Raw genomic sequence first — 27,947 nt, 5'->3', positions numbered from 1 at the left:
GTCGAAACTGTGGGATCCTCCTGTCTCAGCCTCCTAAGGGCTGGGATTACAAGTGTGAGCCACCAAGCCCAGCTCCCATTTCATTTTTTAAGAGACATTTCTTGGGTTATTTGCTCTGTCTGGTGTAATCTTGTATGGCTCTAGTGCTTTTTGAAGAATACCTTATTATATCTAGGGTCTTTGAGTTCTACAGTGTTAAAATATCTTTTTTTGTTGAAGATGTAAATGAAATTTGCACGTGAATATGAGGAGGTAGAAAGGAAATAGGCAGATAGGGAAAAGGCCTTGGTAGAAAAAAGTTAATTTCCTGAGTTTCCTGAGGGGCGACAAATGCCTGAAACTCCAAAGGCTCAGAGATAAGAAGGCCAGAGCTTCACAAAGCCATCCTGAGTTTCCTAATCAACAAACCCACCGAGCAAGTCTGGCATTCCTGAAAGGAGACCCTTCAAAGGACTTGCAAATGCCCTATGCAAATTCTCCTTGGAATCCCAAAAGTCACCCTAACCAAAAACGGACTTGCAAGCGGTCAGGCAAGGCCAGTCGGATGGCAATGGGGGGACTTTCCATCTCGGGACCCCCTCCCCTTTTGGGGAGCTGTTCTCTCTTTCGCCCGAGTTGGCCCTGAGAGAAGGCAGAGTGCATCTGAGGGCACGTGGCTCGGGCGACTCTCGAGTAGTGACCTGAAGGCCTCTGCTGGACATCATGGCTGACCAAAGTAGTTTGCAACTGATGGGCACTTGGCAGCTACTGGACCCCAGAGAAAGCAGCCTGCACCTGAAGGCAATTCGGCTTGGGTTACTCTCAAGTATTGTCCTGAAGGCAGCTGCTGGACCCAGAGTTCCAGCCCCTCTGGGGGTGTTCAGCCACCCTTTCCCCATTCTCTGCTGCTTCAAATAAACCTTTTACTCCCCTTCCTGAGGTCTGCGGTCATTCTACACTCACCGTAGACAAAAACTCACAGGGTTTTCTCTCAAGAAACCCCCGTTTCAAATAGACTGTTGAGTTTATTTTGGTGCCATTTTGGTAAATACAATATCTTGTACATTTTTGGCAAAAGTCTGAGTTAATTTCATGGATTAGAAAGTAGATAATATGCCAAGTCAAACCCCACGAATTCCCACACAAGACTCTATAGGAAAGAGCTGTGTATAGTAAGAATTGCGTATGGTCTCGGCCTTACAAAATATCAACTAGGAATCTTTATTCAGTTTGGCACAGACAAGTATTTTCTTTTGTTAATATTGGTGACATTTGGGGGCTTTGGGCAAATATATTTTGAGTCTATAAATAGGCTCTGGGACCTATTTTATCTTAAGGATGATGTTGATTCAAATTTTCATGAAATTTCAAAGCAATTTCATTCACAAACTTTTTAAAAGTAGAAAATATTTATTTCCACAGTAACTTTAGAGATTTTTAGAATAAAATTCTATGGGTTTCCAGGCCCTTCTTTTGTTTGGTTGCCTTTTTTTTTTTGGTACTGGGGATGGATCTCAGGGCCATTCTAACTTTGAGCTACACCCCCAGCCCTATTTTTTATTCTTTATTTTGAAACAGGGTCTCACTGAGTTGCAAAGGGCCTCACTAAATAGCTGAGGCTGGCTGTGAACCCAGATCCTCCTGTCTCAGCCTCCCAAATTCTGGGAGTACAAGTGTGCACCACCACACCTGGTTCTGTTTGGTTACTTCTCTGACTCAAATTAATGTGTGGCCATTTTAACTATTTGAAAACATTGCTGCTAGGGATTTAGCTCAATGGTAAAGCTACTACCTAGCATGTGTAAGGTCCTGGGTTCAATCCCCAGTAATGCTGGGGAAAAAAAAGCTATCTGGGAAACAGCTATCTCTTTATTCTGCTAAATATTCCATTTTATAGTATATAAGAATGATGTTATGTTTATAACATCATTTTTACTAATTTATTTATTTACTAATTTATTTATAATTTTTACTAATCACTTTTAAACCTGTGTTATTATTAGTGCTTAATTATTGTTCAAGCCGGGCGTGGTGGCGCACGCTTGTAATCCCCGCGCTTGGGAGGCGGAGACAGGAGGATCGCGCAGGTTCGAAGCCAGCCGTGCTGGCGTAAGAGACCCTGTTTCAAAAATATAAAATAGGTCTGGAAGTGTAGCCCGGAAGAAGGAGGGCTTCCAGGAACCCCAGTACCACCAAAAAAAAAAAAATATTGTTCAAGCAAAAATAATTTCATGATAAAAAACACTTAACTGGGCTTGGTGGTGCACGCTTGTAATCCCAGTACTTGGGAGGCTGAGACAGGAGGATCTGGGTTCACAGGTAGCCTGAGCTACTTAAGTCCTCTGCAACTTAGTGAGACTCTGTTTCAAAATAAAGAATAAAAAATAGAGCTAGGGGTATAGCTCGGAGGTAGAGTGCCCTAGTTCAATATGGTTCAATCCCTAGTATCACAAAAACAACAACAACAACAAAAAAAAAAAACACTTATTGAGATCACTAACCCAGGAAACCTTTTGCAGGAAGAACTGAAATTTGGAAACCAATTTTAATAATGAAATAAGAAAATTAAGTTTGTTATAATTAGATTGTTTAATATAAGTACTATAATCTGGGCATGGTAGCGCATGCTTGTAATTCCAGTCCTTTGGAGGCTGTGTCAGGAAGACTGAGGTTCACGTCCAGTCTCAGGTACTTAGAGAGACCCTCCACAACTTAGTGAGACCCTGTTTCAAAAAAGTAAGAATAAAAAATTAAGCCAGGCATGGTGGTGCACACTTGTAATCCCCACACTTGGGAGGCTGAGACAGGAGGATCGCACAGTTTCGAAGCCAGCCTCAGCTACTTAGTGAGGCTCTCAGCAACTTAGTGAGACCCTGTTTCCAAGTAAAGTATAAAATAGGTCTGGGAGTATAGCCTGGGGTCTGGGGGTAGAAAAGCCCGGATTCCACCCCCAGTACCACACATACACACACACAAAAAAAAGAATAAAAATTTAGACTGGGGGTGTAGCTTGGAGCTAGAATGCTCCTGGGTTCAATCCTCAGCACCATAAAAATAGTACTAAGTACCATGTGGAATTCGTCTCTGATATAAATAGTTTTTTCTACTTCTATAAGTATCTTTTTTTTTTTTTTTTTTTTTGGTGGTACTGGGGATGGAACCCTTCTACCTCTGGGCTACATTCACAGACCTCTTTTATATTTTATTTGGAAACAGGGTCTCTTAAACCAGAGGCTGGCTTCAAACCTGCGCCATCCTCCTGTCTCTGCCTCCCAAGTGTGGGGATTAAAGCGTGCACCACCACGCCCTACTATAAGTATCATTTTACTATGATTTGAATATGTATTTTCCCCAAAAGTTCATGTGCTAAAGGCTTGGTCCTTGTAAAGGTTTTGAGGTGGTGCAGCCTTTAAGAGGTGGGGCTCCGTGGGAAATGACTCGATTATGGGGATGGCACTCTCAGAAGCGATCAGTACTATTTTCCAGGACTGGGCCAGGCCTGTGAATGGATTAGTTCTGGAGAGAGCAGGATGTTAGAGGCAAGGCCTCCTCTGTGCTCGGCCTCTTCCCAGGCAGTTGGTTTCCTTCTGCTTCTCTACTACTCTGTGACACAGCTCGAAGGCCCCCATCAGATGCCACTGCCAGCTTGTGTGGACTTTCTAGCCACCAGAATTATGAGCCAACACAAAACTCTTTTCATTATACATCACTCCAAGTTAAGTATTCTATTATAGCAGCATAAAGTGAGCTAAGACACATTTCAAGATTCAGATTCATTTTTTCCCTGTGGTTGATCTCAGGAAGCGTCTACATATTAATAAAGTTTTTTTGGACAAATTTACAATAATGCATCATAGCAATGGACACCAGGAGTCCAAAATAAACGCTTTTCTGTTTTTCCTCCTTATTTTTACTTGCAGAAGAGCTTATCAGCTTATTTATTTATTGATTGATTTAATGTGGTACTGGGGGTGGAATCCAGGGGCTTTCCACCTCTGGGCTACGCTCCAGCCCTATTTTATAATTTATTTGGGAACAGGGTCTCACTAAGTTGCTGAGAACCTCATTAAGTAGCTGAGGCTGGCTCCGAACCTGCATGATCCTCCTGTCTCAGCCTCCCAAGCGTGGGGATTACAAGCGCGCACCACCACGCCTGGCGAGCCTCTCAGCTTATAGACCAGGCTTTCCATTTTGGATCTGTTTCCATTGAGATGAAAGCTATCCTGTGACCCTAAATTACAGAAAATAGCAGGCTGGGATATATCTCAATGGTGGAGTGCTTACCTAGCATATGGAAGACCCTGAGTTCTATCCCTAGAACCACCACCAACAACCAAAAGAAGAAGGCGGCCTTGAGCGTGCCCACTGACAGATCTGCAACCTCAGGGAGCGTGCTGACCAATGGCCTCAGCTTCTGAGCTGGCATCTGTCTCTGTGTCCACATGGGTCTGCATCTCTCATGATGCTTCCAGCCAACCAAGTGGTAAGGTCAGTGGGAGACGCAGATCGCTTCTGATGGGATGACTTTATTTAGAAGCTAGATGAATTCTTTAAAGAACATATTACAAAGAAGTCTAATCCATTATTTTTATTTTAAGTGAGACTTGGAGTGCCCTCTGGGTAAAGAGGGTCCTTCATCCCTAGCAACAGCCTCCAAGTACTTCCAGAAAGAGACTTTTCTGAGCTCATTTCCTGAGCTGCTGGACTACGAGAGAACATTCACTAAAGTGAGGGGGAGTGCATAGGTGGGGAGGGGTCTCGGTGCTCTATAGCATGCTATGTAGGTTATGGGCAACAACGAATCTTTATATCTATATACACGCATACATACATATGCACATACTGAAATACGTAGAAGGCAAAACGCAACGAGCCACCAATAATCCCCCACCCCAAGGGTGACAACTTAACATGTGGGTCTTTTTCCTCTCGGAAGCCTAGTTTAACAGGGTTGTGAGGTTGCTCCCCATTGTGATTTAGGAAAATCCTTTTGTTGGCCATCGGCAAGATGGTAAGGGACAATGACTGCTATTTGGAGAAAACAACAACAGGCTGAGTCATCCCAGTTTTAGGGGAGGAAAAAAGAATAGGCTTTGTTAGCCCCAATAAAAAGAACAATCCAAGGTTCTCCAAAGAATAATATTTGTTTAATTCTTTTTTTTTTTGGTACTGGGAGAATTTTAAAATTCTAATTTTGTATTACTTATTTTTGAAACAGGGTCTCACTGAGTTGCAAAGGGCCTTGCTAAATAGCTGAGGCTGTCGATGAACCGTGATCCGCTGGTCTCCTCCTCCTGAATGCTAGGATTACAAGCGTGTGCCACCACGCCCGGCCCTTATTTGTTTAATTTTGAGGGTACTGGGGATTGAACCCAGGGGCTTTACCTCTGAGTTACTCCCCCAGACCTTTTTTTTAAATTTTTTATTTATTTGTTTTTAAACAGGGTCTTGCTAAGTTACTGAGGCTGGCCTTCAACCTGCAGTCCTTGCGTCCCAGCCTCTTAAGTGCTGGGATGATAGCCATGTGCCACCATGCTCAGCTTGCAAAGATTAATATTTATTTTGGGAAAGTAGACCATTCAGTGGGAATACATGCCATAGTAAACTGGAAGAATATTTAAAGAGGTTGAAGCAATAGGAAGGATTTAAAGGCAATAAAAAGGAGGATTGCATCAGATATTTTGAAGCAATAGTCCTTGGCCACAGTTTTTAATAAGCAGAGCAGCATCAGTCCGAGGTTAGACAGTTGCTGGGCAGATGTCCTTGTGGGAGCACTTTCTGCACAGGTTTCAGTGGTCTTTGTGGAAGGACATGACTCTGGCAGAGCCTTTTGTGATATTACTCTCAGCTAATCACGTGTATGAACTTCCTTCATAACCTCCTGGCTTTAGGGTTGATAAAAACGACTCCATTTTGATTCCAACAACTTTTTTATTTCTTTAGCTTTTTTTTTTTTTTTTTTTTTTGGTGGTACTGGTGATGGAGCCCAGGGGAATTCTACCTCCAAGCTACACCCCCAACCCTATTTTATTCTATATTTTGAAACAGGGTCTCACTGAGTTGCAAAGAACCTCACTAAGTAGCTGAGGCCAGCCTTGAACTCTGTCTCCCAAATGCTGGGATTCCAAGTGTGCACCACCACGCCTGGCCTTACTTTAACAATTTGAAAATCATTTTTTAAAAATTTTGGCCGGGCGTGGTGGCACACGCTTGTAATCCTCACGCTTGGGAGGCAGAGACAGGAGGATCGTGCAGGTTCAAAGTCAGCCGTGTTGGCTTAAGAGACCCTGTTTCCAAATAAAAATATAAAAAGTAGGTCTGGGAGTGAAGCCTGGGGGTAGAAGGGCTTCCAGGAGCCCCAGTACCACCAAAAAAAAAAAAAAAAAAAAGAAGAAATATTATCTATGTTACTGTACACTGTCCTTGGATCTGTGATCCTCCTGTCTCAGCCTCCCAAGTATTGGGATTACAAGCATGCGTTATCATGCCTGGCTATTAATTGTATTCTTACAAAGTCTTTTATCCAGGAATCTAAATATAAGAAGCACCTACATAATGAAATTGTTCTAAAAGAAATTTTCTTTTTCTTTTTTGTAACTCTAGTGATTAAACGCAGGACAATCACATATTAGGCAAGTGCTCTACCACTGAGCCACATGCCCAACCCCTAAAATAAATTTTAAAATGATGATCCTAAAAAAATCATCTTATAGCTGGGCATGGTGGTGCACATCTGTATCCCAGTACTTGGGAGGCTAAGACAAGAGGACGACAAGTTTGAAACCGGCCTCAGAGACTCAGCAAAACTCTCAGCAACGTAGGGAGACTCTGTTTCAAAATAAAAAATAAAAAGGCCTGAGGGTGTAGCTTGGAGGTAGAATGTTTCTGGGTTTAATTCGTAGTACAAAATCATCTTATTATAATAATGTATAATTATTTGCTCTAATACCTGGCAAGTAGTTTCTGTGATCTACTTGGCTGCACATGACCACGTGGCTAGGTAGTGTAATTATTATGCATTACTTTTACTGCCTGCCATCTAAACCCACGTCTTGCGCTAACAGCCCCCCGGCTTTCATCTGACGATCTGCTTCTCCTTTGCTCTCAGGCCAAGTGGCTCCCTGAGAGTGACCTCTTCTTTTCCCTACCCCATCCAAGGGGGAGCACGTGACCTAGGCTAAGTCAATTACCGCATTCCTCCCACCCTTTCAATTATAATGATTAGTTCCAAAGTGTGCACAAGTTCCCAGAACTGGCAAGACAATTCTGGGAATTTTGTTTGAGGTATCAGCTAACTATGCTCTTTTTCTCTCTTATTATTCTGACGATGTGAGCCCGAAGGTGCCAAAAGGCTACCATATGGAGCCTCAAGGATGTAGCCAGAAACTGTAAAAGATACGTATAGAGAAGAAAGAGTGAAAATCCAAAGAGTGAGCATCATTTGAATCCTGAAGCCTGATGCACAGCAAGGCCCATTGTGTTAGTCAGTTTTCTGTCTCTATAACAAATGCCTAAGATAACCAATTTATAAATAGAAAATATTTATTTTTAGCTCACAGTTTTGGAGATTTTATAGTTGGTTGGCCCTGTTACTTTGGGGCCTGTGGCAAGGTAGAACATTATGGTAGTAGTGCATGGTGGAGAACAGCTGCTCTCTTTTTGCCTGGGATGCAAAAGAGAGTGGAAGAGGAAGGAGCTAGGCTGGGGTCCCAGTCTACCCTCCAAGAACATGCCCCCAATGACCTGAAGAACTACCACTAGGCCACTTCTCTTAAGAGATCAATCACCTCTCAGTAGTGCTGTGGACTGGAGACTATGTATTAAACACACGGACCTTTGAAGGACCTTATCCAAACCATAGCACCCATCCTAGGTTAGATTTTTAAAGTTAACATATAGTAAAATTGACTTTATTTTTGGTTACATTTCTTCTCTGTATCTTTTATAGTTTTTGGCTACATTCTTTAGGCTCCATATGGTAGCCTAAAATTCTATCAATATTAGCATATTGTAGATTTGATTAAAAAACATCACCATCAGAATATGTAACAGTTTCATTCTCTATCCTCTGAAAAAAATTTTTTCTCTACTTCTTTGTAGTCATATCTATTAACCAGCCCTTTACCCTGAACACCATTGTTCTGTTCTCTATTGCTGTAGTGTTATTTTTTAGCATATTAGATCCATGGAATCATATAGTATATAAACTTTGAGACTTTTTTCTTTTTATGAATGAGGAATTTATTAACCCAGAATCCTTTGTTCTAATGCTTCTTGTTGGCAGCTGCCACCAGTCCGGCGATTCTGTCCAGATTCGGTCCCTGAGGTGTTAGCTTGTGGCCCCCATTCGGGTCCTTTTTCACCATTTTTTGCCCCTCCAGGGCTTGGAGAACCCAGTGGGCTACACTCTTGGAGCCTCTGCTGAAGTGGGTGGGCATGCCGCCATTTCTCTGACGTTCCCCATAGATCTTGGGCATGGAGTCATCCCAGAGCCACCTCAGAGGTCCAGATGCTGTGCGGTGGAAGCAGCTTGCATGTAGAAAGCAGTTCTCATCATAGGGAGCAAGCTCTTTACAATTGGCCACCTTGACTGTGTCTACTCATTTGGGGACTTTCAGTTACCTAGATTTTTTTTTTTTTGCAGTACTAGGAATGGAACCTAGGGGAATTTTGCCTTTGAGCTACACCTCCAGCCCTATTTTTTATTCTTCATTATGAAACATAGTCTCACTAAGTTGCAGAGGGCCTCATTAAGTAGGCCTTGAACCTACAATCCTCCTCTCTCTGCCTGTCAAGTACTGGGATTTCAGGTGTGTGTCACCACGCCTGGCCCTCCTGGACTGTTTGAGGTAGGCTGCTAGAGCTCTAACGTCTTTTACTGTAACTCCAGGCATCTTGCAACCTCCATGCTGCCAGCCAGGGGAAAGGGCAGAGTATTTTATAAATATTAATTAAGACAAGATGGTTGAGATTATTATTCAATTCTTTGATATTCTTCTATATTCTGTCTACTTGTATAGAGTAGTGAGAAGAAGTGTTAAGATCTCCAACTATAAGTATGGTGTGGTTGTGTATGTTTGTAATCTATTTGGGAGGCTGAGACAGGAGGATCATGGTTCATGGCCAGCCTAGTCATTACTTAGTGAGGCCCTTTGCAACTCAATGAGACCCTGTTTCAAAATAAAGAATAAAAAATAGGGCTGGGGGTATAGCTCAGAGGTAGAATGCCCCTGGGTTCCATCCCTAGTACCCCCCCCACACACACACGCATACCTATGTTCATAGCAGCACAATTCGTAATAGCCAAAATATGGAACCAACCCAGGTCTCCATCAACAGATGAATGGATTGCAAAACTGGGAAATACACACAATAGAATTCTACTCAGCCATAAAGAAGAACAAAATAATATCATTTGCAAGAAGATGGAAAGTCCTGGAGAGCATTATGTTAAGTGAGATCAGCCAAGCACAGAAGGAGAAGGTACATATGTTCCCTCTAATATGCCCAAACTAGGGAACGTAGAGGATACCAGTGGTACTCCAGGTAATGGAGGGGAAATACCAGCAAATCTTGAATGGAAAGATAGGGGAGGAGGAAGATTGAACTTGACTAATGAGGGAATACATCCGAATATGTGTAAAATTATGAATATGGCATGGTTACCCTGGAAAGTCATTGGTGGGAGTGGGGAAGGAAAAACAGGGGCGGGGGGGGGGGAGAGGGCACCAAGTATAGTTTAAATGTATACTATTTATATTCAATAAAATATTTTTAAAAACCCTCCAACTATAATGGCAAATGTATCTACTTATTCTTACTCTTGTCATATTTTATTTTAAAGTTTTATTTTTGGGAGTATATATACTTAAGAGATTGTCATGTCTTTTTGGTTTCTTCTTCTTCTCCTCCTCCTCCTTCTCCTCTTTCTCCTTCTCCGTCTCTGTCTTCTTCTTGTAGTACTGGGATTGGACCCAGGATATTCTACCTCTGAATTACACCCCTGGCCCTATTTTATTTTGAAACAGGGTCTAAGTTTCTGAGATTTTTCACTAAGTTGCTGAAACTGGCTGTGAACCTATGATATCCTATCTCAGTTTCTCAAGTACTAGGATTACAGGTATGTGCCACTACTTACTTCTAGCTGAATTAATAATTTCTTTTTATCTTTGTAACATATTCCTCTTTACCTGAGGTAATATTCTTGCTTTACACATTACTTTGTATGACATTAATATAGCCATTCTAATTTTCTTATTAGAATCGGCATTGTATAGGACTTGCTGTTTTAAAAATACTGTGTCTTTATATTTAGAGTATATTGCTGGATCTTCTTTACCCAGCCTGTATTTGCCTTCTAATTGGAATATTTGGAAAAAAATTTACATTTAATATAGTTGTTAATATAGTTTAGTTTTAAACATCATCTTGCTATTTTTTCTATTTTCCTCATATATTCATTTCTCTTTTTTCTGCCTTCTTTTGGATTGAGTAGTTTTATTATTCTACTTTCTCTTCTATTGGTTTTAGTTATACCTCTTTGTTTTACTTTTAATGTTTGCCTTAGGGTTTAAAATATGTATCTTTAACTAATCAAAACTACCTTAAATAATATATTTAAGTTTAATATATGAACCTCACAATATTTTTTCATCTCATCCTTTCTTGATATTTTCATTATACACACAATGTAAACCAGACAAAATAATGTTTTTGATTTTGCTTTACACAGTCAATTTTAAGCCCTTTTGAAATAATTTTTAGTTTTAGAAAAAGGTCCAATTAAACTTTTAATTTATTTTATTTTTTATTTATATATTTTTTGTGGTGCTGAGGGTGGAACCCAAGGGCTTTTCTACCTCCAGCCTATACTCCAGACCTATTTTATACTTTATTTGGAAACAGGGTCTTACTAAGTTGCTGAGAGCCTCACTAAGTAGCTGAGGCTGGCTTCAAACCTGTGTGATCCTTCTGTCTCAGCCTCCTAAGCGCTGGGATTACAAGCCTGTGCCACCACGCCCGGCTCAATTAAACATTTTAAGTAAGAAAAGAGGTCTCTTTTATTTACCCACACATTTACTATTTCTTATGCTTTATATTTATTTTTATTAAGATTTTATCTGGTATTACTTACCTGTTTTCATTCATAGAAGTTTTAACATTCTTTTTCTTTTTCTTTTTTGTGATACCAGAGCTTGAACCCAGGGGCAGTCTACTTCTTAGCTACACCTAGCCCTGTGTTATTTTTATTTCAAAATAGGGTCTTTCTAAGTTGCTAAGGTCTACTTCAAACCTGTGTCATATAATTGTGACATGTAGGTTGTGTCCTATTTAGAGTTGCTCCTTATTGTTATGGTTGTAATGGTACTGTGGGCCCTTTTCCCTCTATTCAACTGGAATTTGTTGAATAGGGAAATTATAACTAATAGCTTGGTGCCACTTCAAAAAGCAGCCTTTATTACAAAATTAGTAGGAAATAGAAAGGAAAGAGAAGAAAAGCAGAGTGCCTGGGAGAGAGTTTCATTTTTAGGCTGGAGAGCCTAAAAATGAACCTCTGCCCCCCTCACCATCCTCTGCCTTTAAATAGATTTTATACTGGTATGTTCTTATCATTATTACCAAGGCAACGGGCTAGTAACTTATTATTGTTATTATTATTTTTTGCCAGGTGGTGCCTCTTTGCCTTTGGACAGTGCACTTAGTAAGTGCAGGGTCAATAATTTATTTGGCTTCCACTTGTATTGTGTTGGGCTGTATTGGTTGCTCATTAACTATGGATGCTTTGAAGCAGCACAGGGAATTTACCTTTCCTATACCCAGGCCAGGTCACCAAGGAGAGGAGGGAAACAGAGGTGCTGATGGCCTCTCTATATTTTTAGCGCTAAAGTCTTCAATTGTCTCTAGGGCTTTTAAGGCTAAAGACCTTAATTTCCTTTACATTCTTATTATAGATTAATCATTAGGAGAGGAGAGAGAGAGAGAGAGAGAGAGAGAACGAACGAAGTCATAGCAGTGTAATAGCTGCTATTCCCTAAACTATGTGCCTGTGTAGCACCTAGACTCCGACTGCTTTTTACATTTTGGAAATTAATACTGGAGCAATTTTCCAATATCAGTACAATACCTACTGGTGTCTACAGATCTATTTCATTTTAACAGCTTTGTAGTAGGTTACACTGTTGGTGTATTACACTGTATTATTTGCTTTTGATGAACATTTAGATGGTTTCCTTTTAATACCTACTGAAAACAGGCTGTAAAGAACATCCATGGGTAAATATTTGTAAAAATGTAGAATTTGGGATGACACAAATCCTTATTCGCAAAAAAGTTGGGTGGCAGGTATTCCCCGCCTGCCTTCCTAAAAGAATTGGAGGCAGAACAGGTAAAATCAAGGAAAGCTCAGTTGTAAGATTCCCTGTCATGGCATTCCTAAAGTAACTCCTCCCCTCACACAGATGTCTTAAAAAAAAAAAAATCGCACAGGAGGTGCAGGAGAGCCGTAAGAACGCTGACAGCGGTGACCAGAAAGTTGCTGGCCACTTATCTTGCAAGAAGCGCCTGGGACAGCATCCTTCCTGTTGAGCCCCGGCCCTATCAATTCTGCTCTTTTAAGTTTATAGACAGGGACCAACTTCGCCAGGGCTTAAAAACAGCCTCGGGATAGAAAGCCGCAAACAAAGGCGTCGACGTGGCTGGCGAAGAGTAGTGAACGGTGGCAATATCGCAGCAAGCACCGCACAAGCTGATGGGAACCCCGCCGCCATGGCGACCGCATCCGGCCGGGGAGACGGACTCGCTTTCCCAGCGGCCCCCGCGGCGATCCGGGCGGTCCTCGTGCGCGGGGGCGGGGCCGATACCGGAAGTCACGTGCCGCCGCCGCCGCTGGGGTGAGGCCGGCGTCGCCGCCCGGGCTGGCTGGGGCTGTGTCTGTGGGAGGCGCCGGGGCGATGGCGGTGGAGACTCTGTCCCCGGACTGGGAGTTTGACCGCGTCGACGACGGCTCGCAGAGTAAGGAGCGTCGGGGCGAGGGCTGCGGGTGCGCGTCCCCGGCCCGCGGAGGGCTCCGCGTCGCGGGGCTGCGCAGCGGTGGGGTCGGGACCCTCGGGGCCCGGGGTGCGGGCGGCCGGCCCCTCCGCAGCGTGACTTTCGGGGCGGGGGTCCCCGGGCGGCGGCGTCTGGGCTCGCGCCCCTCCAGGGGAGCCGAGGTGGCGGGGCCGGGGCCGCGCTCTGCAGCGGGGGGCGCGTCCAGGGAGGCCCCGCGGCCCCGGCCCGGTCCCCTGCCTCCCGGGGTTCGCTGCATTTGCAGAGCGTTGAGCTGGAGAAGAGGCTGAAGTCTGGGTTCCTGTTTCGGCTTCCTGTTTTTTCTTTTTCTTCTCAAACCAACTTTTGGAAGTTTGGTTTCACAGCCTTAGGACCGTAGAAGGTAGTGAGAAAATAGCAGGAAAATAGCTGTCCACGCGGTAAACAAAACCCCACGTGAATATCATTTTATCCCCTTCTTTATTTATTTTTGAGAACTGGTATTTTTCCAGGGATGTCTTGTAGTTGCCTTTGCAGCCACAAAGCTTTCAGAATTCACGGCAGATCTGTTTCTCATTTTGACTCATAAAATCTAATCATGTTTTTTTTTTTTTTAAACTTAGAACTGTCAACCCAAACAAATGACAAACTCAGTTTCTTTCATTTTCTTTTTTTTTACGCTGTACTAGGGATGGAACCCAGGGACATTCTACATTCAAGCTACACTCCCTGCCCTACTTTTTATTATTTATTTTGAAACAGGGTCTCACTGAGTTGCAAAGGACCTCACTAAGTAGCTGAGGCTGGCCACGAACCTGGATCCTCCTGTCTCAGCCTCACGAATGCTGGGATTAAAAGCATGTGCCACCACGCCCGGCAGTTTATTTTTACAAAATCTAGAGGCCAAACTAATTCTTAGTGACGCTACTTGAGATGAACACAAGTCGGCAGTCTGTTCTCTTTAGTGATATTAATCTGTGTAAGATATATCGGGGGATGCTGTTTGAAATTTTTATGTATAATTTCCCCCAAAGCTGGAGAGTGACTTCAAAAAATTCTAGCTGGATTTTACTTGATTTTTACAAAGAAAGACTAAGTCTATGAATTTAGATGTAATTGAACTTTATTCGCTTTTCCAAGAAGGATATGCTCCGTTTAGGATTGTTTGCAGTTTTTCATAAAGCATTCCTTAAGAGATTAGGTCTTATGCACCATAAAAATAACCTTAGAGGTAATGACACTCTTTTTAATTTTTTTGAGGGTATTTTCTATTAGAAAATGAGCTGCACCTTTGTCACTTTTGATATATGGTAAAGGTTCCTCATTTTCTCTTCAAAAAGTTGGGATGAAGATATGCTATTTTGGTTTAAAAGTGGCTCAAATTTGTAGAACAATCTGCTTCACTCAACAGATATTTTCTACACTCTTAGACATACAAAGATGGCAGTCTTTTGAAAGAAGTAACTGTATCATACAGGTCTTTGGAATTTTTGAGGGATCACTATGTAGCTCTTGTAAAATCTTTGTACTTTAACTTTTACCAGTTTTACAACTATTCATTACCAACAAGGAACTTTTTTTTTTTTTTTTCCTGCTACTCTGGGGACGCAACCCAGGGACATTCGACCTCTGAGCTACACCCCCTTCCCTATTTTTTATTCTTTATTTTGAAACCGGGTCTCACTGAGTTGCAGAGGGCCTCACTAAGTAGCTGAGGCTGTTCGCGAAGGTTGATCCCCGGGTCTCAGCCCCCTGAATGCTTGGGATTATAAGGCTTTGTCGCCAGGACTGGCTTGAACTTCATTGTTAATACAGATTTGCTGTTGCCTTCTACCTTTGAATGCCCAGATAGGCTAAAGGAATGATTTATTTTATTTTATTTTTTTAGCATTGTCTTTCAGAATTCATTTGTTGGTCAAATGAAGGTTTGATTGGTTACTTCCCATGTAACTGAGAATAAGACATCAACTTGAGATTTTGAAAATCTTACTCAATTTTTACCTTAGCTGTGGGGAGAGAAGACTTCTCATCTCTTCTTTGTGCCTGGTTTTATTAATTTTTGGAATTGAATCATATCTAGAATTGTTTTTCAGAACTGCCTAGATTAATACAACGATGAGAAAGGAAACTTAATGAGCTAAATTGATTAGCTTGATTCACATCATTATTTGCAAACTAGGGAAAATAGGGAGGTAGGTCTTTATACTTTAATACAGCATGAGTCAGAACTTTTATCTTAGAGTTGCTTTGTATTGCTAATTTGAAGAGAAAATTTTCATTTCATAGAAGATAGAGATGGAAGTTATGCATATAAAAAAACTAAATTGGGGTTGAATTTACTGCTTTTTGGAATAAATAATTCTTATGTGTAAAATAAAATTTTTATTTTCATTAATTTTGATGAATAGGCATTTTATATGCATTTTATTCCAGTAACTCTAAGCTTAGTCTTTTATTGTGTAAATTCTGTAAGTCATTTGTTGTGTAAGTAATCTCTTGTGTAATATTCTGTACTAAACTGGCATTCTTTATTGGTTTTTCCAACTTGATTGTGATTGTTAAATAATTAAAGAGAATATCATGATACATTTTTAGGCATTATAGGAATAATATTCATTATAATTGTATCAGGCCTAAGACCTATGTTTAAAAAAATTTTAGGTTTATTTTAAAATAGGAATTTCAGTATAGAGTTAAATATATTAACACCTCAGAATACTGCTTGTGTGACAACACAGATTTTGTACCCACCTTCGGTCAGGTTGTGAATATTTTTTTACAGTAGAGTTGTTTTTGTCTAAAACACAGAATCAGGATATTGAGTGTCTAAGGCAAAACACAAAATCATTGTATTGAGTTGTCTAAGGATTGATTCATACTAGTGAGATGCCCTAGATTATGGGGCAAGTGGGATGTTGCTTTTAAAATATTTTACATGCTTGAAGAAAGCTGAAAGCTGAATTATTGTTTAACTTTGGAACTATTTTCAAGAAGCTCAGACATTACAAAGTAATAATTAACAGTGCCTTGCTGTGACTTTAGAGGTTATTTGAAGTAAGTATTCCATAATTAACCACTTGTAATTATAGCGTACTGTTTTAAAATTTATATTTAGAAATTCATGCTGAAGTCCAACTTAAGAATTATGGAAAATTTCTTGAGGAATATACATCTCAACTGAGAAGGATTGAGGATGCGCTGGATGATTCAATCGGAGATGTTTGGGATTTCAATCTTGATCCAATAGCATTAAAGGTTTGATTTGTTTATTTTCCTTACATGTATGTTTTCAGGACATATTATATCGTGAAAATGGCAACTTTAAAATAGAATTTGTTTTTGTGTGTTTGGTATTGGGATTGAACCCAGGAAATATTCTGCTACTGAGCTACATCCCTAGCCTTTTAATTTTTGAGACAGGATCTCACTGAGTTGTTGAGCTGGCCTTGAACCTCTGATCCTCTTGCCTAACCCTCCCTAGCGCTGGGATTATAGGCATGTGCCACCCCATCTTTTTATTTTAAATCTAAGAGCAAAAAGAAACTTGGAGATAACCTAACTTTTCTCTAGGTCATGCAGTGTATTTTAAAAATTGCTTTTTGAAAGAATGACATAAACTCAAAGAGTTTAGTTTCAAAGAATGGTACATCCTTCAACTTTTTTTTTTTTTTTTTTTGGTGGTACTGGGGGTGGAACCCAGGGGCTTTCTACCTCCGGGCTATACTCCCAGGCCTGTTTTATACTTTATTTGGAAACAGGGTCTCATTAAGTTGCTGAGAGCCTCACTAAGTAACTGAGGCTGGCTTCGAACCTGCGTGATCCTCCTGTCTCAGCCTCCCAAGTGCTGGGATTACAAGTGTGTGCCATCACGCCCGGCCATCCTTCAACTTTTTGAGCTGGTGGTTGTTTTTATCATCAGGAAAATGAAGGAGGCTGGATAGAATATTTAGGCTTTGTTTCTTCTTACTGAGGTTCTCTTGAGCCCAGGAGTTTGAGGCCAGCCTGGGCAACATAGATTTTGCATACCGTGAAATGCACAGATTTTAAGGATACTGTTCAGTGAATTTTGCAGACACTTAGGCCCATTTAACTTATATCCCAATCAGTATAAAATAGAATGTTTCCGTCATTTCTAAGAAGTTCCTATGTGTGATAGTGATATGAGAGTAATTTTGTAATTTTGTAATTTATATAAATCATTTGTATTTTGTTATATTATGGGTTAGTCTGTCTTGTTGTCTTTGTTACCACTTAAGTTCTACATATTGTCCTGAGTCACACATTAAAACCCCCCCCCCATTCTTTTATTTTTGTCTTTTTGAAACAGAGTCTCAGTAGGTTGCTGAGGCTTTGCTTAAACCTGCAATCCTCCCATCTTCAGCCTTCCCAATCAATAGTGGGATTAAAGGCACATGCTACCATGCTAGGCAGACATTTAACTTTTTCTGACAGCTTCTTTGACATTTAATTCACATATCATACAATTCAATCATTTAAATTGTTCAAGTCAGTGTATATTTACAAAATTCTGCAGCCATCATTGTTGTCAGTTCTAGAGCAATTTCATTACCCAAGAAAATTCGGTACCTTTTAGTTATTCCTTTCCCATGCTGGCCTCACAGTCATCAATTTACTTTGTGCCTCTTTGATTTGTTTCTTTTAGATATTTTATATAAATGGAAACATGAAATATTTGATTCTTTGTGTCTTAGCATACTGTTTACAAGGTACTTTATTTCTTTTTATTTCTGAATGATATTCCATTGTACAGTATGCATACACCACATATTTACCCATTCATTAGTTGATAGACACATGGGTTTTTCTCCTTTTGCCTATTATGAATACTGCTGCTGTGGGCATTGTATATAAATTTTTATGTAGATATGTTTTCATTTCTCTGGATGTATATACCTAGGAGTAGAATTGCTGGGTTATACTGTAACTATATTTAATGTTCTGAAAATCTGCCACTTTTTCTCAATGGGGCTGTACCATTTTACAATCCTGCCAGTAATGTATGAAGGTTACAGTGTCATTGCCAACACTTGTTATTGTCTTTTTTTTCTTTTACTATAGCTGTATTAGTTAGTGGGTATGAAATGATAACTCATGGTTTTGATTTGACTTTCTATCATGACCCCTGATGATAAGCATCTTTGTATGTGCTTATTGGTTATTTATGTCTTTAGAGAAATTTCTGTGCAGATTTTCTGCCCTTGTAAGGAGGTGGGGTGGTTCTCACTGTACTGCCCAGGCTGCTCTCAAAGCCCTGGATCCAAGGGATCCATCCTCCCACCTCAGTCTCCCAAGTAGCTGGGACGTGCATGCCTCTGTGCCCTGCTCTTTGCCCATTAAATTGGGCTTTAATTTTTTTTTTATTGTGTTGTAGGACACAAATTGATTTTTAAATTCCACAATAACCCTATAATTTATATATAATATTTCTATTTGTAAACAAGAAAACTAGGACATAGAAAAGTTAAGCAACTTCTTCAGTAAGTGACACATTTGGTTAATTGGCAAATCAGTATTTGCAAGTTTAACTCCAGAGACTGTACCTTTATCTCTTTCTCTAAACTGCTTTACTCTTGCTTTATGCATTTTTTTTTTTTTTTTTTTTCTTTTCTTTTTTTTTTTTTTTATTGGTGCACTGTATTCATACATCATAGTAGGATACATACTTTTGTAGATATACATGCACATTTTTCCCAGTCAACCCCCACCCAATCCCCACCCCATTCTCTCCCTATCCCTCCCTCCCATGCTTGGCTTAGTAGTTGACATCTAGTATTATGGCAATTTATCTAAAATTAAAAATGATAATCTCACATAACAGTTTCATTTGTCTGATACCAAGCTTTTGATGACTTAAAGATAACGTTTCAATATTTCTTTTTGCTTTCTTTCTTACCAGAGAATATTTTTTTTCTATTTTTTAGGTGAAACTATCATATATTTATGTATTTATTTTTCAGAAAAAAATCTATCCTAATATGGAATATGGAGTCTAGGTACCCAAAACGATCTTGAAAAAGAACAAAGCTAGCAGATATATATTTTCTGATTTCAAACCATATAAAGCTACAATAATTGAAACAGTGTAGTACTATTCTAAAGGCAGATATATAAACCATTGGAGTTAAATAAAAGCCTAGAGCTAAATTCTTCCCTATATTGTCAAGTTATTTTTGACAAGGTTTCCACGAACATTTGGTGGTGGAAATGATAATCTTTTAACTAAATATTGTTAAAAAATAATAATTACATGGAAAAGAATAAAATTGGACCCTTACCTAATCCCATATACAAATATTAACTCAAAATAGATAATAGACCTAAATATAAATCTTAAGACTATAAACTTTTAGGAGAAAATCTGGGTCATAAAACCTCACAACATTGAAATTGGCATTGATTTCTTGGTTATGATTTCAATGACACAGGTAACAGAAGAGTATACAGACTCCCTAAAAAATAAAAAAATAAAAAAATTGTATATCCAAAGACAATGTAAACAGAGTTAACAGTTACTAATAGAATGGGATAAAATATTTCCAATTGCTATATCTGAAGGTATATTAATATTCAAACTAGAAATCCTAAAAATTAACAACAATAAAGGTAAACAATACCATTTAGAGATAGGTAAAAGACTAACATAAATAATGAATCTCCACAGATAACCAATCTTAATTGTCTGTTGGATGGAAACTCTTGTTTCTCTGGTTCTGGTGTGTGTTACCTATTTCTTCTTTGTAGTTAATCTCTTTGAGTATTTTCTGTAGTGCTGGTTTTGAAGACATAAATTCCTTCAGTTTCTGTTTGTCATGGAAGCTTCTTATTTCTCCATCTAATTTGATAGAAAGTTTTGCTGGGTAGGAAATTTTTGGCTGGAAGTTGTTTTCTTTCAGAGTTTGGAATATGTTACTCCAAGCCCTTCTGGCTCTCATGACTTGGTTTGGGAAGTCTGGAGTGATTCTAATTGGTTTGCCTCTGAATGTCACTTGGCCCTTTGCTTTTGTTGCCTTTAAGATTCTCTGCTTGGCTTCCACATTGGTCATTTTGACAATTATGTGGCGTGGGGATCCTCTTCTCCGATCCTGTCTAAAGGGAGTTCTATAAGTTTCCTGGACCTGTGTATCGACCTCTTGCTCTATGTCTGGAAAATTTTCTGCTATTACTTCCTTGAAGAGATTGTTGATCCCTTTGGTTTCACTTTCTTTTCCCTCCTCTATTCCAATTATTCTTAGGTTAGCTCTCTTAAAATGGGCCCATATTTCTTCAATATCAGATTCCTGCTGTCGGATATTTTTTTCTAGATTAGAAACTGTGTGTTCATTTTTGGATTGCTCATCTTCTAAGAGCGAGATTCTGTTCTCCATGTGTTCTAATCGGTTGTTTGTGCTTTGAATTGAGGCCTTTACTTCATTAATTGCATCCTTTATCTCTTTTTGGCTCTCTCTGAGTTCTTTTCGAAGCACCTCTATTATTTCTACAGTTATTTTCCTGATTTGATCTTCTAGAAATCTCTGATTTTCAGTTTTATCGGGTTCTGATGTTGTGGCGTTGTGGGCATTTATTGCTCCAGTATTTTTCCTCTTTCCCATGATTTCCGATGTTTGTGCCTTCTCTGGGTTCTTCCCTTGGGTCACTATGACTTCGCTTAAGGTGTTCTGGATCTCGAGTCAGTAGTATCTCAGACCCCACTACTCCTTTACTGGGTTTTATCACAGAGTCTCGGACCCAGAGAGTCGATAGAGGCTGTTTTAGACTGTGGGTGGTGCCAGGTTGGGCGTTCTCCTATGGTGTGATATCTCTGCCACCGCCCCTCCTCCACTGGGTCAAGTCCCAGGGAGTACAGTACTGGGATTTCTCCTCTGTGGCCCGCAATTTGACTCACTGTTCTTGAGTACGCAGATGTAGCTGTACTGGCCTCGCTGAATTCGCTGCTGCTGCCGCTGGTGGCAATATGGCGCCGCTGCTACGCCCTCGGCTATGGGGCTGGCGTTTTTCTTCTTGATTTTGATTTCTACTCTGAATCCCTGCAGCGTGTGCTGAGCTCCGCCACTGGGAGCTTTAGATGCTCTCTGCGCGGAGAAATCCCGCCTAGCTGTTCCGCAGTGGCTCACCTCGGCTTGCTGTAGCCGTCCCGTGAATTCGCTGGTGCCTCCGGCAGTATGGCGCTGCTGCCGCGTCTGCCGCGTCCTCGGGCGCGAGGCCGGTGTATCTCCTCTGTGGCTCTGTTCTCAGTCCGCTTTCTCTCTGGAGCCTGGTGATTTTTTGTTTCACTGGTGATGGTGTTTTCTGGCTATGAAAGGCGCTGATTTTGTGGTAATGGAGATTTGTTGTTAGCGGGGCTCTTAAGCCCCGCTTTTCTCGGTCGCCATCTTCCCGGAAGTCCTCTGCTTTATGCATTTTTAAACTGAAATTACTTTCAGTATTTCTGTCCTGCAGGCTGGATAGGCGTGTCTACCTTCAAAAATACTTCACCCAGATTCGTCATTGTTTTCTTTTTATTCAGCACTTTCTATGAGAGTCACTGTATGTAAGTTATAGGACTTCACTAGGAAAATTCCCACTTTCAACCTATATTTCCTTTGAGGGTACTGAGTTTCATATATTTTCATATGTTTGTCACTTGTCATTCAGTACTACTTTTTCTTTCTTTGACTTTAAGAGCCTCTTTTAGTTTGATTACAAAAAATTTACTTTTGCCTCAACTTCCAGACTTTATAAAAGGATGAGACCATCACTTAGCTTTTATCTTCCCCTATAGAAGCAGTCTCATCCCAAGTTGTTTTATTTTGCTGTTGTTTTCTTTGGAACCTCTTGTTAGTTCCATTATTGAGCAGCTATTTTATTTCTGTTACACAGGGTTCTTTCCTTTGTATGTTGGGTGAATCACAAACTCAGCCAAAATCTCTGTGAATAGAACTTACAGCCTAATGAGAGAGGTTATATATCTTGTATAAATACTTAATTTCTGTTATGTCACCACAAGAGAATCTAAGACTTCACTTAGTAAATGATAAATCAGTAAGGTTTTATGAAAGGGGTGGAAATTGAGCTAGCCTCAGAAGATAAATGAACTCACATTATATTTTAAGTGTTTCTGGGCCATGGATTTATACAAGAAAAGGTGATATTTTCTCTTCTTCCTTATTCTGTTCTTTGTGATAACTTGTTTCGACTCTTTTAGCTATAGTATCTCACTATATTTATGCCTGCATGATTTATTACAAAATGATGAGCAGTCTTTTCTATGTTCATAATTAATAGAATTGAATAGTATTAGTATTATCTTTATACCTTGTATTTTCTTGCTGTGCATTCATAATCAACCACCTTAATGTCTGGGAGCACAACTAGAGTCATTACAACATGATTGGTTTATGTTGGGCCATTTTTCTTGAGCATGTTTACTTTCTAAACTTGTCTGTTGATATTGCATCCAAGAAAATAGTTAGCTTGGTACTAGTTTGGAGTATTGATCTCAGTTTGTGTATTTAAACAGAGTTTTAAAATTAAGAAATGTTATTTTCCTTTGTTTCTATAGCTTTTGCCTTATGAACAGTCTTCCCTTTTGGAACTCATAAAGACTGAAAACAAGGTACAGAATTCTAAATCTAAATATATATATTTAAAATGCTTTTGTTATCCGCTAAAATTAACTTTTAAAATTTTATCTTTTCACTCATGAAATTAGGTCTTAAACAAAGTCATCACCGTTTATGCTGCACTTTGTTGTGAAATCAAGAAATTAAAATATGAGGTAATTATTTGTATTCTTAAAACTTTTGGAACATCATTTAAAAGCAGCCATTTGCAGTGTACAATAAATATTGAAGATTGAATGGATTATTTAAATTAATAGTAATGCTAATGATGGTAATGGTAAATAATACTAATAGTTATACTACCATTTATTGAGTGCTTACTGTGTGACAAACACCATGCTAATACTATAATCCTTATAACATCAAGGAGATAGGTGAGGAATAGATGAGGGAATTGATACCCTCTTTGGGTGTCTTACTGGTAGTAACAATTTGAATCTAGGTTTGTATACTTCTAAAGTTGGCTAGGTAGATATAAGTGATTGCTTTAAAAAGCTTTGAACCTGTAATATGTAGGTTCAGTTTTGTGTTTCCTTACCCAACAGCTATTAATACTCTGGTAGAAGTTTACCAACTTTTTTTCTCTCTGATACTCTGTGATTGTTATCTAGAACTAGTGGGAGAATATAGGCCCATGAGGGTGGTCAGATAAGACAATGTAAAAGCCAAAGGGCTCAGGAATAGCTTAGAATGTCAGAAATATCTTTGTTACTCTGAAGATTAACTTCAGTTTCCTTGTAAGCAGTTTTTGAAATTTAAATAAATTGTATGTAAATAATGTAGTCCTTTGTCATTACAGAGATGAGTGCCTAGGAAATTGAAAATAAACCTATTTAAAATTATTATTTTTTAACAGGCTGAAACCAAGTTTTATAATGGTCTCTTGTTTTATGGAGAAGGAGGTAAGTTTCAAAGTTCAAAATTGTAATGCTTTTTATGAGATTAAAATGAACAAAAAGTGAACAGATGCCAGGCGTGGTGGTGCATACTTGTAGTCCCAGTACTTGGAAGGCTGGGACAGGAGGATCGCAGGTTTGTGGCCAGCCTCAGCCACTTAGTGAGGCCATATGCAATGTAGTAAGACCTTGTTTAAAAATAAAAAATAGGGCTGGGAATTCGGGAGTGGTGCTGCATGCTTGTAATTCTAGCATTTGGGAGGCTGAGACAGGAGGATCATGGTTCACGGACAGCCTCAGCTGCCTAGTGACTCCTTTTGCAACTCGAGACCCCGTTTCAAAAAATAATGAATAAAAAATAGGTCTGGGGGTGTAGCTTGGAGGTAGAATGCTGCAGGGTTCCATTCCCAGCAACACACACACACACACACACACACACACACACACACACACACACACACACACACAAATGCCCCTGGATTTCAACCCCACACTCTGCCAAAAAAAGTGAACAGATGATTCTTAGGACTAACATAATTATATAATGTGTTAGTGTGATTCTTAGGACTAACATAATTATATAATGTGTTAGTGTGAGAAAAATAAGCATTCAGATTTTTGTTAGTTTGAAGTGGAAAAAAAGCAGCAAATTCTCTTAACACCGATTTGTGATATTTTCATAGGTAACAAAGGACTGTCACTTAGATGAGAACTTTCCTTGAGTTCATTAAGTATTGTGAAGCAGATGGTTACTTTTAATTGTGTGATTAAAGGTTTTTCTCTTCATTGTAAAGTTCTGTGCTACTGGTTGAGTTTAAATTAAAAAACAAATATAATTCTTGTTGCCTGTTAAAGCTACAGATTCCAGCATGGTAGAAGGTGATTGTCAAATTCAAATGGGGAGATTTATTTCATTCTTACAGGTAAGTAAATTTTACTTTCTATTGAGGGTTTTTTTTTTGGTGTGTGTGGGTCTGGGGCTGGAACCCAAGGGCATTCAACCTCTGAGCTACATTCCCTCTTTATTTTGAAACAGGGTCTCACTAAAGTTGCCAAGGGCCTCACTTAATAGCTGAGGTTGTCCGGCGAACTGCCAGTTCAGCCTCCTGAATGCTGGGATTACAAGTGTGCACCACCACGCCCGGCTCTATTGAGCTTTTTCTTTTAAAAGCCTGCATAAGTTGGGTATGGTAGCACATGTTTGTAAAACCAGTACTTGAGAGTCTGAGACAGGAAGATCGCAGGTTAGTGGCCAGCCTTAGGAATTTAGGCCCTCTGCAACTTAGTAAAACCCTGTTTCAATATAAAAGAATAAAATAGGGCTGGGAGTTTAGCTCAGAGGTAGATTATCCTTGGGTTCCATCCCCAGTGCCACAAAACAAAAACGTTTGCATAAATTATACACAATTTTAGAAGGTTCTGGAACCTTCAAATGCTAAGGGTGTGTCCCCTGAAAGCAAGGCACTTAATTAGCATTGGATTATAGTTTAAGCAATACAATTTCTAGAAGATTTCCAAACATTTCTAGGGAAGTAAGATATCAAAATCTATAGAAATAAATTTATAGACAATTTGTCATTATGTCTTTTAAAAAAACCTAAATTTTATACCAGGTGGAAAAAGATAAATTATGTCAGGAACTGAGTTTTAAATGGAGTGGAGTAAGCTGTTCCATGGGCAGTGATGAGGTTAAAAAACAGCAGCACAGCCAGGCAAGAAATCCAAGGACTTGGGAATCTGAGACCAGGAGGATCACAGGTTCGAGACCAGTCTCCGCAACTTAGGCACTCTGCAACTTAGTGAAACCCTATTTGAAAATAAAAAAGAGTAAAATAAAATAGGGCTGGGGTTTAGCTTGGAGGTAAAATGCTCCTGGGTTCCACTCCTTAGTGACACACACACACACACACACACACACTTAGTTGGGTGTGATGGCACATGCCTGTAATCTAGTACTTGGGAACCAGAGACAGGAGGAGCATAGGTTTAAGACCAGCCTCAGTAACTTAAAGACCCTGTTTCAAAATAGGAAAAAAAAAAAAAATGGTTGCAGGTACACTTGGAAGTAGAACGCCTCTGGGTTCAATCCCTAGGACCACAAAAAAAAAAACTGAACAAACAAAACCACAAAACCGCAGAGAAATAGCACTTGATGCTTTAGTTTTAGATGTGCTTTTTGTCACTGAAAGTTTTAGCGATTCCAGATCTTTTGGTTTAATCTTATCAAAAGCATAAAGTAACTTCTATTTTCCCTTCCTCTCCTATTATACAATAAGGCACTTAAAATGTGAAAAAAGATAAATTAGAGATAAAGAGAATATATTCACAGTCCTATTTTTCTTTGGATTATTGAGTACAAGATTTGCTGTGTTTCATCAAATCAGTCATGCTGACATGGTTCAAATCTTTTATTTCAGCCAAGTGTGATGCACACTTGTAATCGCAGTACTTAGGAGGCTGAGACAGGAGGTTTGCAGGTTTACATCCAGCCTTAGCTACCTAGTAAGCCCCCCCCCCCAGCAACTTAGTGAGACCTTGTTTCAAAATAAAGAATAAAATAAGGAGGCCTGTCTGTGGGTGATGGGAGAGGGAAAGAGGGAAATTCCATAATGTACATGTACATTCACAGACATCAAAGTCAACCACTAAGCCGAATATGTGAAGGAGGGAGGGGGAAGGTCTAAATAAGTGTGTGTGCATGTATGTCTGTACCATCTTGTACCCCATTAAGATATATGACAATAATGCATAATAAAAAAAAGAAAAAATTTAAGTTGCTAAAAAATAGGGCTGGGAGGGTGTCGCTTGGGGGTAGAATGCTCCTGAGTTCCATCCCCAGCACTGCAAAAAAAAAAAAAAATATATGTGTGTGTGTGTGTGTGTGTGTGTGTGTGTGTGTGTGTGTGTGTTTTATATTTCTTTACTAGTTTTCTTGGGAGTCTGCCTGACCTAATTGAGGGCATTTTACTGATAATATGGTGTATGTTATTTAGGGTTTTGTCTAGAAAGCAAACTAGACAAAGTACTTCAAAAGATGTAGGTTAGAGTATTCAAAGTTGCAGATGTGGTGGTAGTCTAGAGATCTGATGTGCAGCATGAGGACTGTGGTAATTGTCAAGTACGTGTGATTCATGCTAAAAGAATAGATTTTAGCTGCTTTTGTTCACAAAACAAAAAATATATGAGGTCACGGTCATGTTAATTTGCTTCACTACAGTTACCTTTTTACTATCTATATGTATCCTACATCATATTGTAGATTTTAAAATACATGTTATTCTTATTTATTTATTTTGCAGTACTGGGGGTGGAACCCAGGGGCATTCTGCCTCCGAGCTACACCCCCCTCCCTATTTTTTAGTCTTTTTATCTTTGAAGCAGGGTCTCACTGAGTTGTGAAGGGCCTTACTAAGTAGCTGAGGCTGTCTGCAAACCACGATCCTCCCTCCAGTCTCCGCCTCCTGAATGCTGTGATTACAAGTGTGCACCACCACGCCTGGCTCAACATTTTCTTTTTCTTTTTTTTGTACTGGGAATGGAACCCAGGGGCCTTCTGCCTCTGAGCCACACTCACAGACCTATTTTATATTTTATTTGGAAAGAGGGTCTCACTAAGTTGCTGAGAGCCTCCCTAAGTGGCCAAGGCTGGCTTCGAACCTGCGCAGTCCTCCTGTCTCAGTCTCCCAAGTACTAGGATTACAAACGTGTGCTACCACGTCCAGCTACAATATTTTATTTTATTTTTTATTTTTCTTTGGGTGGTACTGGGGGTGGAACCCAGAGGCTTTCTACCTCCAGGCTATACTCCCAGACCTATTTTATATTTTATTTGGAAACAGGGTCTCACTAAGTTGCTGAGAGCCTCACTAAGTAGCTGAGGCTGGCTTTGAACCTGTGCGATCCTCCTGTCTCAGCCTCCCAACCGCAGGGATTACAAACGTGCGCCACCATGTCTGGCTTACAATATTTGTTTTTTTAAAAAGGATTTAATATAGAGAATGAGTTACACAGGAGTTGGTGGGCTGAAAGGACAAAACAGTGAGGTAATCCAGAGGAAGCAGATATACCTCTACATTTAGAGAACCAAAAAAGGTCGGGATCGTCAGGATATGGGAGCCTGCAGAGGTGGCCCCTTGGAGCTGGTCTCATACCCTGAGAGCGTGGCCCTGCCTGGCTGCTGCTTGTACCTTGGGGGAGGGTATTTCGAGGTTAGTTTTACGGTGCTGAAAGCAGCTGGATGATGGTGACACTGCCATTGTTGGGTTAAAGTGTTCCTATCTAGATTATCGTTATAAAACAGTAAAATAAGGAAAGGATGTCCTCTTCCTGAACTAAGTCCCCTGTTGGCAGAACCTCCCGGGATGCATGCCGGACAGGAACATGTCCAAGAAATGTAGTTTGCAGGTCTTGCTTAACATGCCAGTTGCTT

At 39.9% G+C, this 27,947-nt stretch overlaps 1 protein-coding gene across 2 annotated transcripts in view; it reads left to right on the top strand.

Moving 5' to 3' along the window:
* Positions 1–12,929: 12,929 nt before the first annotated feature.
* WASHC4 (WASH complex subunit 4) overlaps positions 12,930–27,947 on the top strand; it is a gene marked incomplete at both ends in the record, with an annotated part of 66,150 nt that continues 51,132 nt past the window's right edge. For both annotated transcript variants that reach the window (XM_080705139.1, XM_080705138.1), the window contains 6 exons: positions 12,930–12,990; positions 16,118–16,257; positions 22,562–22,615; positions 22,712–22,777; positions 23,479–23,524; positions 24,374–24,441. In XM_080705139.1, coding sequence (XP_080561265.1) covers positions 12,930–12,990; positions 16,118–16,257; positions 22,562–22,615; positions 22,712–22,777; positions 23,479–23,524; positions 24,374–24,441 — 435 coding nt within the window. The remainder of the gene's footprint in view (positions 12,991–16,117; positions 16,258–22,561; positions 22,616–22,711; positions 22,778–23,478; positions 23,525–24,373; positions 24,442–27,947) is intronic.

Source organism: Muscardinus avellanarius, assembly GCF_963383645.1.
Source record: "Muscardinus avellanarius genome assembly, chromosome: 11".
Taxonomy (NCBI): Eukaryota; Metazoa; Chordata; class Mammalia; order Rodentia; family Gliridae; genus Muscardinus; species Muscardinus avellanarius.
This window is presented reverse-complemented; position numbering and strand designations above follow the sequence as displayed.